Source organism: Mandrillus leucophaeus, unplaced genomic scaffold (assembly GCF_000951045.1).
Source record: "Mandrillus leucophaeus isolate KB7577 unplaced genomic scaffold, Mleu.le_1.0 Scaffold144, whole genome shotgun sequence".
NCBI lineage: Eukaryota > Metazoa > Chordata > Mammalia > Primates > Cercopithecidae > Mandrillus > Mandrillus leucophaeus.
Genome location: NW_012101410.1, coordinates 3,415,848 through 3,431,879, shown reverse-complemented (window position 1 = coordinate 3,431,879; position 16,032 = coordinate 3,415,848). Strand labels below are relative to the sequence as shown.

Here is a 16,032-nt window from a genome sequence, read left to right as displayed (position 1 = left end):
CATGGAATACTCTGCAGCCATAAAATGGAAAAAGGTCATGTCCTTTGCAGGGACATGGATGGAGCTGGAAGCCATTATCCTCAGTAAGCTAATGCAGGGACAGAAAACCAAACTCCACATGTTCTCACTTTTAAGTGGGAGCCAAACAATGAGAATGCATGGACACATGGTGGGTCGGGAACAACACACACTGGGGCCTATTGTGGGGACGGTAGAGGTAGGGAGAGCATCAGGAAGAATAGCTAATGGACGCTGGGCTTAATATCTAGGTGATGGGTTGACCCGTGCAGCAAACCACCATGGCACACGTTTACCTACGTAACAAACCTGCATATCCTGCCCATACACCCTGGAACTTAAAAGTGGAAGGAAAAAAAAAAAAAACACACACAAGAGAAATGGACGGAATTTAATAAAATTTGCCACACTACTCTCAAGATTGTAACGATATATATGCCCATCAGAGAATTTTGACTGCATCTTTACCTCATATATAATAAACATTTCAAATCTTTGTTCTCTGAAGAGGTTAAAAATATATCTTTTTCTTGAATTAATTTCATTTTCAGCTATCAAAGATTTTTTGGTTACATATGTTTATCAACCATTTTAATTTCTTTTGTGAGTTTCCTTTTCAGGTTATTTGCTTATTTTTCTTCCTTTATTTTAATAAACAGTTATATTGCCTGTTTTTAAAAAGGGAAGCGGGCTTAAAGGAAATGTGATTTTTTAAAAAGAGATAATCCACTAGAGGGAAATAAATTGAAGCTATTAGATCAGAAGGAGGGTGAGGTTTGGGGGCAGTGACAGTTGCAAGGTGCTGGAGTCCATAAAAACTTGAGTGTCAAATATTGGAAGAGGGTCTCTCTTTCTGATTTAAAAGGAAAACAAAATTCTTCTAAAATCTGTCTAGGTCTAGCCTCTTCTCTAAGATAACATGGTTGCTTTCACCAAGAGTTCCTATTGTTTTCATTTAACAATCCATTTTTCCTTATTAGTCAGAATTAGATTCAGATAAAGAAAAGGATCACATAGTGAGAAATATAATTCCCAAGGATTATAACAACATGTCTACTCTTTCATTTCAAGGATCGGCTTTGACATCAAATGAGTGAAATGATAGTCTCCCTCAAAAATGTTGTTTTTATTTAGCTAAAAATAGGACGAATGCCATCTATATGGAGAGAGATGAAACTGCAGTTATTTTCAAATTGCTAAATAAAATTTTTCCCCTCAAATCTGAGCCTAGATGACCATTTTGGAACTCTGCAAGGAACATAAACATGAAACATTCCAATTTCTCTATTTCCTAGAATACAAAATTATTTGGTGATGGCTTTTTTTCCTACGCTTGATTTCTGGGTTATTTTCCAAGGTTTAGTCCTGCCAGTCTTCCTAAAATATTTGTTTTCTGAATGCTTAAACTCAATCCCAGCTGAAAGGCCCTGACAGAAATCCCTCATTGTAGTAAAGAGTTGGTGGTGGAAACTACTTTAAAATGCAGAGACGCTGGGTGCAGTGGCTCACACCTGTAATCCTAGCACCTTGGGAGTCCATAGCGGTGGATCACTTGAGGCCAGGAGTTCGAGACCAGCCTGAGCAACATGGTGAAACCCCATCTCTACTAAAAATACAAAAATTAGTTGGGCATGGTGGCGCATGCCCGTAATCCCAGCTACTTGGGAGGCTGAGGCACGAAAACTGCTTGAACCGGGGAGGCAGAGGTTGCAGTGAGCCAAGATCATGCCACTGCACTTCAGCCTGCGCGACAGAGCAAGTCTCTGTCTTAATAATAATAATAATGTAGTGACATGTTACCTTTATTAATTTTCTTATCTGTAGGCCATAAATTGTATTCTGATGGATAAACTGAGCCTGGGAAAAAGCACTCAGAAATGCAATGGAAGAGTTATCGCTACAGGGATTGGCTCAGCCATGACACATTTGTAAAGAAGGAAGAACTTCTAACCTCAGTAATGTTTCAGCACAGGAAGCCTTCTTGCCAGATCTTACTTTCATCAGTTAGAAGTAAGCTCGATGATGTGAATTTTGGTTGAACAATTTGTATTTATGGATTGAACACCTCTTTAGCTACAATGGAAAACTGGAAAACAATTATTAGCGTTCTTTCTGTTCTTTCTACAGAAACACTGGCACAGAAGCCAGAAGTTACACAGTCCATAAGAAACGTTACAAAGACATCCTGAACGTTGCTTTGATACAGTCATCCATGGTGCTATGTCATCATTCTGCCCTGAGCCACTGTGAGTCATTCTTTGCCTTGGTGCTCACACTGAATTCACAGAAATTCAAGACAAAATTCTTCCATATCACCTTAGGAAAATTGAATAATTTATTTTTTGCTGTGTTAATATTCCCTTATTATTCAATTTTCCTAACACATACAAAGTTCATTTTAAATGGTAGTAGATTTATTTACAGCAGAAACACAGAGAGGTGATTTGGCATAGTGATTAAGAGCACATACTCAAGGGGCCACGCTGCCTAAACCTGAATCTTTGGCACTTACTACTAGTTCAATAAGCTTTTTTCTATGCCTCAGTATTCTCATAAGTAAAATGGGAATAATAACAGCCTGCATAGGACTACGGTGGGAATGAAATGAATTCATTCCCATAAAGTGCTTAGAACAGTGGGCATATTCAACATCCTCAGTAAATGTTTAGCCATTCTTATTAGCTCTCATTTTAAATTAAGAAAATGATTCACATTATACCATTTGAATCTGAATATTGACTACAATATTAGGAAATGTGATAGTACCTGAGGAAATTCTCAAGGGCTAAATAAGCACTAACACATCACAGAGAACCAAGAAAGGTTCAAGTCTAAGGTGCAGGAACAAGACCTTGGGCTGCAGCCATGGATGTACCCTCAACTAGCTGTGTGACGTGGGGCCTTGCTTTCTTGTCTGTAATGAATTCTAGCCTTCAGCAAGCTATCATTCCTTGAATTCAATTTTTTTGTTCTGTCAGCTGAGTACACAATTTATACAAATCTGAACAGAATATAAGTATCTATCAAATAGTTTTCATCAAGTTAAAAAAAAAATGGAAAATAACATGGAGATCTCAAAGTCCAAAGTATGAGTTTGAGTGGTCCTGTCCCATTAACACATTTCCTTGTGTGAACACTTCAATGAGAGTTCCGCTAAATAAGGCAGAGAAAAGTTCAAGAGCCTTTCTAGGACTGCTATACCATGCATGGTACTGGAATATCGCTGACTTCCCTGCTGTGGCTGACCAGAAGTGGGACTCCTGGCCTATGACTCTATTTCTAATCTGGATATTCTTATATTAATAATGTGACATCCCATAAATCACTTTTTAGGAAAAAACAGAATTGGTGGTACATCATTTGAAATACAATTAAAATAATGACAATTTCTAAGATTACTGGACTTCTGTAAAACCTGTTTCACCTGAGATGACTAAAATAAAAACTCATAAAAAATAATGAAATGATGGTGTTATACACACTGATTTATTTTAAAACTTAATAGGAAATCACAAAATATTTAATAAAAATAGTTTTAAATACATTTTTAAAGTCTAAAGGAAAGTCTCTATTTATAATCCTCCCACCTCCGCCTCCCAAGTAGCTGGGGCTATAGGCACATGCTACTACCCCTGGCTTAAAGGTGCAGTTTTAATGGCAGATTTCAGACTCCTTAAGCTACATGATGGCTAATAGTCAGCTTAAGGACTTAAAAAATGTACATTTATAAAACATTGAGGGAATTCACCAAAATGTTTTGTAAACATTATAAACAAACATCTACTATATAATGTGGGAGAAAGTTTCATGATCTATTTAGAAAGGTTTAAATCCTGTATTTTATATTATTTTATAAAGTTACTATTACTATGAAATTTGCATTATACATTCTGTGTCACCCTTATATATCACCTTCACTAATATCAAGGACAAGCTTGTAAAATATATGTATTACACTATATACATACATACATACACAGACATAGTACTTCTTTCCCCTTGCATAATGCCTCTTCATAAGAACATATGTGGTCTCAGGAACAATCAGAGCATAGCAAAATGCTGCCTTAATTGTTTAATTAAATGTTGTGTGTCCACATGGTCTGGAAATGCTGCTTCAGACTTCTGCGCAGCAACATAGCTTCTCTGCAGATCTCCAATCTGCAAAAAATACAAGAATAAGACCATAGAATGAGATCAGAAAAAATGAGTAAGGAAGCAAAAAAGAAAATAAGACATAGTATCTGCATGCTGTAGAAATTCAAAGGGTTCTTTTTTTTTTTTAAACAAGCCCACAACCGACATCACAACTCAAAGGATTCTTAAAGGCAAATTGCTTAATTGTGCTACTTTGATTTTAGAATTCTAGATTATAATTCAATCTTGAAAAGTATGTGAGGAAGATAAAATAGCCAATTATATAAATAATTTACAGCTGTCTGGTAATGAATTTAGAAACCTATGTTTTCTTTTCCTGTCACTGATGATAGTATTATAAATGTAAAATGACATTTGCATGCTGAAACAGCCAGCTCTAGATAGCTCAGAAAACTTAGAGAAAACTATCTGTAAGGTACCACAAACAAAAACATATTTTGATTAGAGTTGTTACCTTTTAGACAGAAAATTTAAGCAAAAACTCCTGTATTTAAGGCATAATAACATGTTTTCAGAGGTTTTAAGTGGTGCTGGCACAATAACGTTGGGAAAATATCTGGTTTTAAAAGTTTATAAAGCATGTCTCTGCTTTTCAATGAACTTGATATTAATTCCCAAAGAAAAACACACATACTGTCTGAATGTATCCTTTTCATTGATACATAATAACTTATATTTATGAGGTACATGCAATATTTTGATACAAGCATACAAGGTATAATGATCAAATCAGGGTAACTGGGGTATTCGTCACCTCAAACATTTATAATTTCTTTGTGTTGGGAATATTCCAAATCTTCTAGCTATTTTGGAATATACAATAAATTATTAATTATAGTCTGAGTATATCTTGATTCATGGATACGTTCTAAAAAGGAAGGGCTTTTTGGTGTATATACTCAAAAAATCTAGATAAATTCTGGTAGATTTCTGGTAACAATATGTATGTATAGAAACAGAAATTAAGTTTCCTTTTTCAAATCATAACACTTCTTTTTAATATACTGTTTTCTGTTATGGAAGTGTAGCCTTTTGCTTAAAGAAGATATCTCATTTGTGTTATGTATTATTAAAATGTGGTGCTATTCCTGAAGGTAAGCCAGCCCTCTTAGGGGTTTAACTAACTAAGCAGTAGCACAGTGCAGTGGGAAACACATGGACATCATTGGGATCTGGGTGTGAATCTGAAATCTACCACTGCCACGGGACGCAGAAGTCTTTCATCCTCTTTAAGCCTTGGGTTCCATTAGAAATTAAGCTGCTTGAGGTACAGGTTTTTGTCTTTTACTCATCATTACATCCTCTGTGCCAAAAACAGGGCCTGGTATATAGCAAAGGCTCAATAAACAGAACATTGGTCATGAAAAACATGAGTGAGGAAGGCGGGGTAGTTGGGAGAATTAGAGAAAGTATGTAAAGCACCCAGAACAGTGGCTGGTACTTACAGGTGCTCAATAATTACAACTCATGAATGACAGCTTATTTTATTTTCAATACAGAAATGACAATGTAGATGACTTCATATTTATGCTATGAAAAATAACATCTTTATAAATATCTTACGGTCTATCAAGACCCTAATTTACATCACAAATATTTTTAGCCATTTCCTTATTCTCAAAACAGACTCACCTTCCAAGTACAAGCTAGTTATTAGATGTCTTTTGCTTGTTTTCTTATTGTTAAAAATGGCATGTGGTTCCCTTTAGCTTTTGGATACTAACTGACTTGCAATACAGTATTCAGTTTCATTTCCCCCATATTCTTCATAGCTAAGATAGCTTTCACATTAGAATATCACTAATTTTACAGCAATGGTACCAGAAACTTGGTGGCAATATGATCTACTAATAATACACAGGATTTTGTTGCTGTAAAAGCCAATAAATAGCTAAATACTTCCCATACCAGGAGTTATTAAATGAGAATTTCTTCAATGACTAAATGCTGTATTTCAAAACATAAAATAATTCTATAATCTATAATGGAGTTTAGTCAATATTCAGCAATAAATTAAAAGTTTTAAAAACTGTCCCTTGAAGTAAAGATGTATAAATATATATAGTAATTAAGAGTTTTAAAAAGTCATTTCTTTCAGGAAGATGAGGTTAGAATTTCCTTATTTATCTGTACATTTTTTAAAACCAAGAAAACAAAAAAGAAGAGATCAGATGAAAAATCAATAAAGAAAGAATACCTTATCAGAGATTGTTGCAAAATTAAAATGCGGTTCATACATATGGGGTGCTAGAGATGATGCAGTTTGTAATAGTGCCCTTGCCTGTGTATAAAAATAAAGAAAAGAAAAACCAAAGGCATATGAACATATATCAGCACTATATTTGTGATTTTTTTTTTTTTGGTAAAATAATTCTTTACCTATGACAGGACTTAATAACATGAGCCTGTGATAAATACAGACAACATTCCTCATGAAATACAATTAACCACTGATACCTTGTCAAAATTATGTTAATAATAAATGCTTCACAAGACACAGAAAATAAGAGAACTGAAAATTCAGAGTACATTTAAAGTTATTTGGGAACCAATGTTCTCATAAAGTTTATATTTCAATATAACATACAATTTGAAATACAATCTTCTCAATACTACAACTTTCTTCTTAATCTAATTTTTACTGCTGTTGATTGACTAAGCAGGCTCTAATTACCTAACAACCAAAAAAACATTGTAAATTTCAAAGCCCAAAATTCTGTGCTGGATGACAGTGAGCAACTATTTAATATATTGCCGATCAGTTTTGTTAGTGAGGCAGCAACTGAATATGACAAGCTTTCTGTTCTCTAAGATACTCAAAATATAACATTCACACTTTTTTTTTGCAGTCATAGGATCATAAAATGCAGATACCACTGATTAGCATGAGAGGCTTACACATTCATTAAGACCACAAATTCAACATTACAAGCTGCTAACAACCCCTCAACTTGTAGCTACATCTAAAACTTCTATCCATGACCCTGAAGACAAATTTGTATATCTTCTTAAATGGAAAACAAAGTGATATTAGTTCATATAGAATGACAGATATAATTTTTAATAAAATGAAGTTCATATTATGAAATCTTTCACCAAAACATTTCAAATCAATTGTATGCTAGAGAAACTACAATAAGTAGGAGGAAAAGAAAATCACCAACATGGGAACAGAGAAAAATCACAAAAATCACTTGTTTCATCATATGAATATAGGCAAAGTTCCTGACAAACAAGTGTCCATTTTAGAACAGCCTGTAAACTACAAATCCATCTTCCTTATTTTGGGAGAATTTATGCAATAAAGGTAACATCCAATGACCTTTCTTTCCTTGTTGTTGTTAAAAGTTTATCATTGTGCTTAGAAGACCAGGCTAACGTAATGGCGATGCTGTTTGCCATGTCTGTGACCTTGGGCAAAGTTACCCTCCTCAAGCCTCCGTTTCTTTATCTCTGAAGTGGGGAATGTAATGATATTTGCCCTTGATTGCCACTAATATTGTATGAACATATTTAGTATTTTAAACCTTTTGTTTTATGTATATCATTATAATAACACAATTTATTAAGCATCTACCATGTGCTCCATACTATGCTTATACTATGCCAAGTGCATGAACTAATACAAATAATCCCTTCAAGTCACTACTATTACACTCTATTTTATGTATCGTTCCACAAATATTGACTGAGCACCTACCATGTGGCAGGTAGTGTTTCTGATGCTGGGAATATAACAGTTACATGACAGATATGGTCACTCTTTTCATGCAACTGACATTCTACATCCTACACATAAATATGAAAATATCTGATAAAGTGGTAAATACTGTGAAGAAAAAAAGTAAGAGATGTGATAGCACCCAAGGGCTCTTTTAGACTGATGGGGAAGATGACCTTTCTAAGGAGGTGGCATTTAATCTAAGACCTGAATGACAAGAAAGAAATTTGTCATTGTAAGATCTTAAGGAAGAACACTCCAAAGGCCCTAAAGGAAGACAGAGCACTGTCTGTCTGCAGAGCAGCAAGGTAGCGACGTGTCTGCAAGTCAGTGGGAAAGAAGTAGTGGCAAAAGATGCGGTCTGAGAGGGAGCCAGAGGCCAGGTCACCTGGGGCCTCAGGCCATAGACATGGTTTCAAGTCCAGATTTTATTCCAAGTTCAAGGAGAAGGCACTAGAGGATTTTAAGCAAAGTAATATTAAACAGTCTTCATTTAAAAAAAAATCTCTCAGGCTGTTCTGAGAAGAGTGTATCATAGAGTGCACTTACTTGCTGATGTAGGTGGAAACAAAAACACCAGCTAGGAGGCTCTCATAGTAGTCCACGCAAGAGATAACAGCAGTCTGAAGAAGGGTTGTGGGAATGGAGAAAGGTGGCCAGGCTCAGAATGTGATGGGACTCTGAGGTCAGAATGACAGGGCTTGCTGAATATGATGTGGGCGCAGGTGTGGCAGGGGGAAGCAATAAAAAAAGAGAGGTTTCGGGGTGGCTCCAAGGATTTTGGCTTGAGCGGTTATGTAGTAGACAGGGAATGGCGACTGGTAGAACAGTTCACTAAGATAGGGAAGACTGGGGAGGCGCAGATTTGTCCTAATAAAATCAAACATTCTATTTTGGACTCAGAATGCTTAAGTAACTTGTCCCAAGGTCACACAGCTAATACGCAACAGAGCTGGGATTCAAATCCACGCCTGTCAGATTCTAGAGCTCATTTTAAAATAACATACGCTATAACGCTACCACACATGACAGCTTTTCTCTGAAGAAAGCAGACTGCCCAGCGAGCTGCTGCCAGTTCACTGACCTGTTCAACGTGGCCCTTCCGCATCTCCAGCACGGCCAGGTTGTTGTAGGCCTCAGCGTGGTGGTTGTTGTTGACCAGAGCCAGCCTGAAGCACTGATGGGCCAAATTGGTATCTCCTATTCCCTACAAAAGAAAGTCCATGTTCACACCCATCGGTCCATTTACTTCCTCCCCCCTTCTTTCCTCATAGATATCTCTTCTGCTACCAGACAAAAAGCATCAAGTGCCATACAATTATAGAAGTCAACGTGAATTCTGTATAAATGGATTTAACCCAAGAATATAAAATAAGCCACAACGACTCCTAGAAACTTCTAAATTTCCCCATAAGACTACAACCAATCTGGATTTAGGATAATTCCTGAATATTTCTTCAAACTAATTTTTTTGTTTGTTTTGAGACAGGGTCTCACACTTTGTCACCCAGGCTGGAGTGCAGTGCTACGATCATAGCTCACTGCAGCCTTGACCTTCTAGGCCCAAGTGATCTTCCTGCCTCAGCCCTCAGAGTAGCTGGGATTACAGATGTGCTCAACCACACCCAGCTAATTTTTTAATGTTTTATAGAGACAGAGTCCCACTTGTTGCCCAGGGTGGTCTCGAACTCCTGGGCTCAAGCAATCCTCCTGCTTCAGCCTCCCAAAATGCTGGAAATACAGGCATGAGCCACTGTGTCTGGCTCAAACCAACTTTCTATAACAGAAATTATATCAGAAAGACAACATACCACAGCTACATGTCCCAAGTTGTACCAGACATCAGCTGCCTCTTCTTCATTTTCAGCCAAAGAAAGGGCACGTTCAAATGAGGTCAGAGTCATATCATACTGCTGGGCATAGAAGCAACACAGCCCCAGATTGTTAAAAAGCTGGCCGTTATAAATGCCCATCTGCAGCAGTCGCCTTTTCAAAAAAGAACACAAAAATTTTGGTGTCAGACCAACTTTGTAAGTTTTAAGACATATATATATATATTTTTTTTTTTACATAGTTAAAAATGAATTCATCTTGTGATTTTTGATACTCCTTAAGATTATAAATACAACGTGTTATAGTAAATGAAAAAATGTTTAAAGCAAATACAAATAGCTCTCTTTTATAATGGTACTAGTCACGGGGAATGTGTCTAGAGACAAAGAAAAACAACTGATCTAAGTTTTCTCCCCAAATGCTTTGTTAGAGAACCAAAATAAGAAATAGTCACAAAAAGTAAAGCCCACACACTTCAGCTTTATAAAGCTTTGCTGCCCATAGGGTAAATTCCTAAAACTCAATCTGAGGACTGTGTTTAGCATTAACCTCTACATTTTCAGCTGAGTTGGAACCTGTTTTTGGCTCTCTGTACTTTGTGCTTCAGCTGTGTCTACTGAACTCCAACAAGCTTCCACTGAGGAAGACAAAACCATCAGTGGATCCTCACATTATCCACTTAGCTTTCACACTGCAGCTCAAGAGCCCCATTTGCTTCTATGCATCATTAATCCCGTGGGACAAAGGACAAGAGAGTTCATATAAGCAAATGAAAATCCAGCCCAGCTGCTGTGAGAAACCTATGACCCACTTTGGGGGCTGGGGAGTAGAGTCAGCTGCAGGTGCACAGAATAGCGTTCTTATTATTACATTTTATACCCCCAACACATATTTGGAAAGAACCCTTGTCAGCTGTCAGTCATCTCTTTGTATATTACCCAAGGGCTAAAGAAGAAATCAAAATTTAAAAATTAATTTCAGAAGTCATATGTAGAATGAAATAAATACTTAAAGAAGAATCAGTGAATATAATTTATTTAGACTGAAAAAATATTTGGACAAGAATTGACAATGCTGCCCAAAACAGGTGATTCTGTTTCAGGTCCTCATCAAGGTTCAGAACATGGGGCCAAATGCTCTTTGCAAATCTTTTCACCTTTCAATTTCAATGTCTTTATGTTTACTGGTATTAACGGAGGCAGTGATGATTGTAAGTTTTAAGTGACTATTAAACTGTTACTGGTTGATGACAAAGTGGCTAACGCATACAATGACAATGGGGTTTAAAACTCAGTTGTCCAGCGTGTTTCTGCAAGATGCCAGACATCTGCATGTTTCCAAATTATTGGATGTCACTTTAATGCTCATAATACATCTTGGTGTTGAAATTTTAGTTTCATAAAAAAATAGCCTATATCTTATTTTCTCTATACTTTCATTTCATCTTTGTTACTATTTTATCAATATTTCATAGGAAAGTAGTTCTACGAATTGGATGTGAAGTGCACCTGTAAAACCGGAGAGCTATTTCTGGCTGATCAGAATAGAAGTGGTTGCTTCCAATGCATGCGATGGCTTCCACATGAGTATTGTCTTGTTTCAAAACTTCTTTGTAGTATTCGGCTGCTGATGACATATTGTTCATTTCCTATTCTCCATCAAGGAAGAAGAGCAATATTTTATTAATACTGAACAAGAAATTATTTTTTTCTGACTGATTTAAGTCCATTCATTAAATAAGTATTTATTGAGAGGCTACCATGTGCCAGACTCCATTCTAGGCCCTGGGGATACATTATGAACAAAAAGAGAAAGTCGCTGTCCTCAAGGAGGTGACATCTGGTATGAAAGGCAAACAAATATGTAATAGAAGGTTAAGTGCTGTGAAGAAAAACAGAGCAGGATAAGGAGAGAGAGAGAGCAGGGAGGGTGTGCTTCAGAAGGGGTGATTGAAGGGGCCACTTCGGAGAAGGTGCTATTTGAAGAGACCTGACAGAAGTGAAGGATCAAGTCCTGAGCATATCTGGGGGAAGCTCACCCTGGGCAGAGGGAAGAGCAAAGGTATGAGCCTGAGAGGGGAATGAACTTGTCACATATGAAGAACCACACAAAGGTAAATGAGGCTGGAAAAAGGGAAAGTGGCGCAAAAGGCAAGGAGAGGCAGCCAGGGCCTTTGTCAGCCAGGGTGAGAACTTCAGATTTTTTTTCTAGTTGAGAGAAATCCATCAGGAGAGGAATAACAATCATATTTGCATTTTGAAAGAATAACTTGACTGCTGCACGCTAGACATACCAAAATAGGAAAGCGTGGTAGCAGGAAGATCAAGAGTCCAGGAAAGAAAAGACGGCAACCAAGACCAAGCTTAGAAATACATACAAAATGAAAAACTAAATAAACCTTCTACAGTTATTATATATTCTTTCTAAAATACTGATAATCATAAATATATGCATCTAATGTTATCAATGAATGTTATATTTCTCAAATCTACCTTCAAGGCCCAGTTCAGGCTCCACATCCTTCACAAAGATTTCCCTAATGCCTTCACTTCACATAGCTGTCTTCTACCTCTCAACTTCCATGGCGTTTATTATGTGAACTTGTTCTCATTAGAGAAGGACTCAAACTTTTTGTTAAATTTTAATCATATCAAATAAGAGACTCTACTGATTGTAAGAAGCACCACACAGTGCTTTTTTAAACAGAATTTTTATTTGATCCTTACTGATATATTTAGACATATTCATACACAGATTGTATCACAGATCACTCTTTTGCATACTTTATATAAAGTACATATACATAAGCAAAATAAATTAAATATAGTATTCCTCTTTCACAAGAAGTATCAAATTCTTCTGAATCCCTTTTTGATTTGGTCATCAATGGCCAGGTGTTTCCACACAGTATTGTTCTATGCAATGATGACACAGCATTTCTTTATACTTGACAAACAGCAATTGTATACATTTACGGGATACAATGTGACGTCTTGAAACATACATACATTGTGGAATGAGAAAATCAGTCTAATTAACATATATATAGCCTCACATACTTATTTCTTTGTGGTAAGAACATTTAAAATCCACTTTTAATACTTCTTAAAAGTGCTCCACTATTGTCTCCAAGATTTTCTTCCAAGCTATGGACAGTCATTCTGCTATGCTGATACCTGTGTTTTCTTGATCTTACCAGCAGGTGTCAACAAAAGCTTTCAGGCAACAATCAGTAATAATTACCAGGTTCACCATGCTCCCAAGAGTAATTACCCAAGTTTCCATATAAGCAGACTGTGACAACTACAGGGCAACTGCCACTTGGTCACAAAAATAGAAAGACGCTACCCATTTTAAGATGTACCTCAAGTTCAGAGATGTTAAAATGTGAAAAACAATCTGAGTCCATGAAATATGGTAAATTCCTTTAGAGCAAGATCGTATCGCGTGCCATTTCTTAGCACAAAATTTAGTGTTCTGGAAAGTGAAAAATTAATAAACAAGAATTAAACAACTCTTAAAAATGTTCTTAGCTTCCCATGTTTCCATTAGAACAGAGGTTCTCAAACATGTTGGTCTAAGATTCATTTTAAACTGTTAAAAATTGCTGAGAAGAAGTAGTTTTGTTTACGTAAGTTATATAGATTAATACTAGAAATTGCAACTGAGATATCTTTAAACATTTACTTATTAATTCATTCTAAATAACATACATTAAACCTACTACATATTCACATACATAACATTTTTATGAAAAATAATAAGCTCTTCTGAGTGGAGAAAGTCTGTGGGTTGTACAACCATGTTTGTGACAGAGTAGATTAGTCTGTTTAACCCAGAGAGAGAAGGCCGTTAAGTCCTTTTGAGCATAGATCTAAAGCTAAAAGCTCCACTTGTGCTTTTATCTATAATCAAGCTAACGGTTTGGCCTCCATTTGTCTAAATCTTGTCTCTCTCTCTCTCGGTTGGTTCTCAACATGGAAGAACAGGGATGTAACTTATCAGTCCCATAAAACCCTAATAAAACATTCACCAGTTGACCCAAATCTATGCTTTATAGATATCTCTTCATGTGCTTTATATTTGAAATTCTTTTTCAAAGCCAACAGCATCCCACAGTGCTAGGCTTCAGTGCTACAGCTTCCAAAGGTGGCAATGCCCAGTGCAAAGAAGGCTCAAGCCTCAATAAGCCAGTTGGTTCAAGACTTTGGGTCCTATAAGATTACTTTTGAATACTTGTATACTTAATTAATGGACACAGAAATTGATTTATGTAATCTCGAGGAATTTTAGACTGAAACACCTATTGTACGGACAACCTCATATGTAGTTTTTCAATTAAGTTTTATAAACTTATAAAATATGTGCTTATGCTAAATAAATGTAAACCTTACAAAAGGGTACAAAATTAAAAGTAAATGCCCTGTCCCCAAATTCCAGTAGGCAGAGGCTCTGTTAATAGTTTTTTTAGTATTGTTCAGGAAATTTTGTTCATACTTAAGCATATACATGGGTGTGCATATTTTAACCATAAACAGAATCATTCTATACATTTCAATATACAGTTTATTTTTTCACTCAGTGTCTTGACTCTTTCCATATCAAAACCAAAAGCTTTACTTCATATTTTTAAATAATACTTCTGCATAGTGTTCCGTCAATAGAGATCATAATTTATTAAACCAGTCCCTTTTTGATTAAGCATATGTTTCCTTTTTTAAACCAAAAAACACATTATAAAAACATCTTTGTACAGGTCTTTGTGCACTTGTATGAAAATAGCCTTAAGGAAAATTCCTAGAAGTAATACTGCCAGGTCAAAGAGCATGCATATTTTAAAATATCATCAATAACTGCAAAAAGCTTCCAAATGTTCATACATGGAGCTTGTTTCTCTACACCCTTGGCAACCCTAGATAACATAGAACTAAGATCTTTGCTAATCTGATTGAGTGAAAAATGGCTTATCACAGTTGTTTTAGCTTTTTATATCTTTAATTATGAGAGGTTAGGCATTTAACACATCAGATATTCTTTATATTTCTCTTTCTGTGAGCTGCCAATTCCTATCTTTTGTCTGTTCTTCTATCCTATCCTATCTTTTGTCCTTCCACTATTGTGTGTGTGGGAGTCTTGCGTGGAACACTGCCCTCCGGGACACAGGAGAGCTGGAGGCTGAGGTGTGGCTCAAGAATCCCTGGGCATTGACTGTGTTCTATTCCAGATGAAAAGAGCCTGTGTTGATGTTGACCATAGTTCAAAAACACAGGAAGGCTCACTGTTTATAAACATTCTCTTCAGAGGAAAAGTTTAGATGGCTTAATTAAGTTCTTCCAAATAGGTGTCACCAAGCCCTAAGTACTAAACGGGGACGGTTTAGTCAACGCAGCTGGAACTTGGTTGTTGTCTCATCTCTGTGGTGATCTTACTTTCATAGAGAGGGTGAATGGCCACTGTGTAGGCTGAAAGGAAACAAGAGCCTAAGAAAAAGCCACACCATGACATGGAAATACCTCGTTTCCATGTTTACATTCTTGACTAAATAGATGAGAATTTGTGTGTGTGTGTTTAAATCTCCCCATTTTAGCAATTTTTAAGCAATGTGTAGTTTGAGGAAATCAAAAGCAGTCTTTTGTCTGTCCCAGGTATGCCAATTATTTTCCCTGTTTGGTATTGTTACCTTTTGTTTTGTTGTATATGGATTTGGTTTCTATTTTTTGTTTTTGCCATATAGAAAATTTAACTTTTACATTCTCAAATTTATCAATCTTTGCCATTATGGCTTTCTTTGTGTCATGATTAGAAAAATCTTCCTCATTCCAATTTATACAAATAATTCATCTGTGTTTACTTCTGGAACTTTCAGGGTTTCATTTTTTGAAGTTTTAAATCTTTAAAGTTTTAAATCTGGCAGTAATGAATAGTATAAATCATTACTCAACCAGCTCTATTTTTAAACTATTTATTAAATAACCAAGTAATGCAATCGGCTTAATAGGCCATCTTTATCACATCTTAAATTTTCATATATATGAACACACATTGATTCTATATTGTTTCTTTACTTTTTTGTTTTTTTGAGAGAGTCTCACTCTGTCGCCCAGGCTGGAGTGCAGTGGCACAATCTCGGCTCACTGCCAGCTCCACCTCCTGGGTTCACATCATTCTCCTGCCTCAGCCTCCCGTGTAGCTGGGACTACAGGCGCCCACCACCACGCCCAGCTAATTTTTTGTATTTTTAGTAGAGACGGGGTTTCACTGTGTTAGCCAGGATGGTCTTGATCTCCTGACCTCGTGATCCG

At 36.3% G+C, this 16,032-nt stretch overlaps 1 protein-coding gene across 7 annotated transcripts in view; it reads right to left on the bottom strand.

Annotated features, from left to right (window-relative positions):
• Positions 1-3,477: 3,477 nt before the first annotated feature.
• TTC8 (tetratricopeptide repeat domain 8) overlaps positions 3,478-16,032 on the bottom strand; it is a 55,025-nt gene continuing 42,470 nt past the window's right edge. For 3 of the 7 annotated variants that reach the window (XM_011974299.1, XM_011974294.1, XM_011974298.1), the window contains 5 exons: positions 11,239-11,378; positions 9,709-9,883; positions 8,982-9,104; positions 6,374-6,457; positions 3,478-4,179 (listed from right to left, as the gene is read on the bottom strand). In XM_011974299.1, coding sequence (XP_011829689.1) covers positions 4,063-4,179; positions 6,374-6,457; positions 8,982-9,104; positions 9,709-9,883; positions 11,239-11,378 — 639 coding nt within the window. In that variant the 3' untranslated portion in view covers positions 3,478-4,062. The remainder of the gene's footprint in view (positions 4,180-6,373; positions 6,458-8,981; positions 9,105-9,708; positions 9,884-11,238; positions 11,379-16,032) is intronic. The other 4 variants (XM_011974293.1, XM_011974295.1, XM_011974296.1 and 1 more) reach the window with 2 other exon arrangements.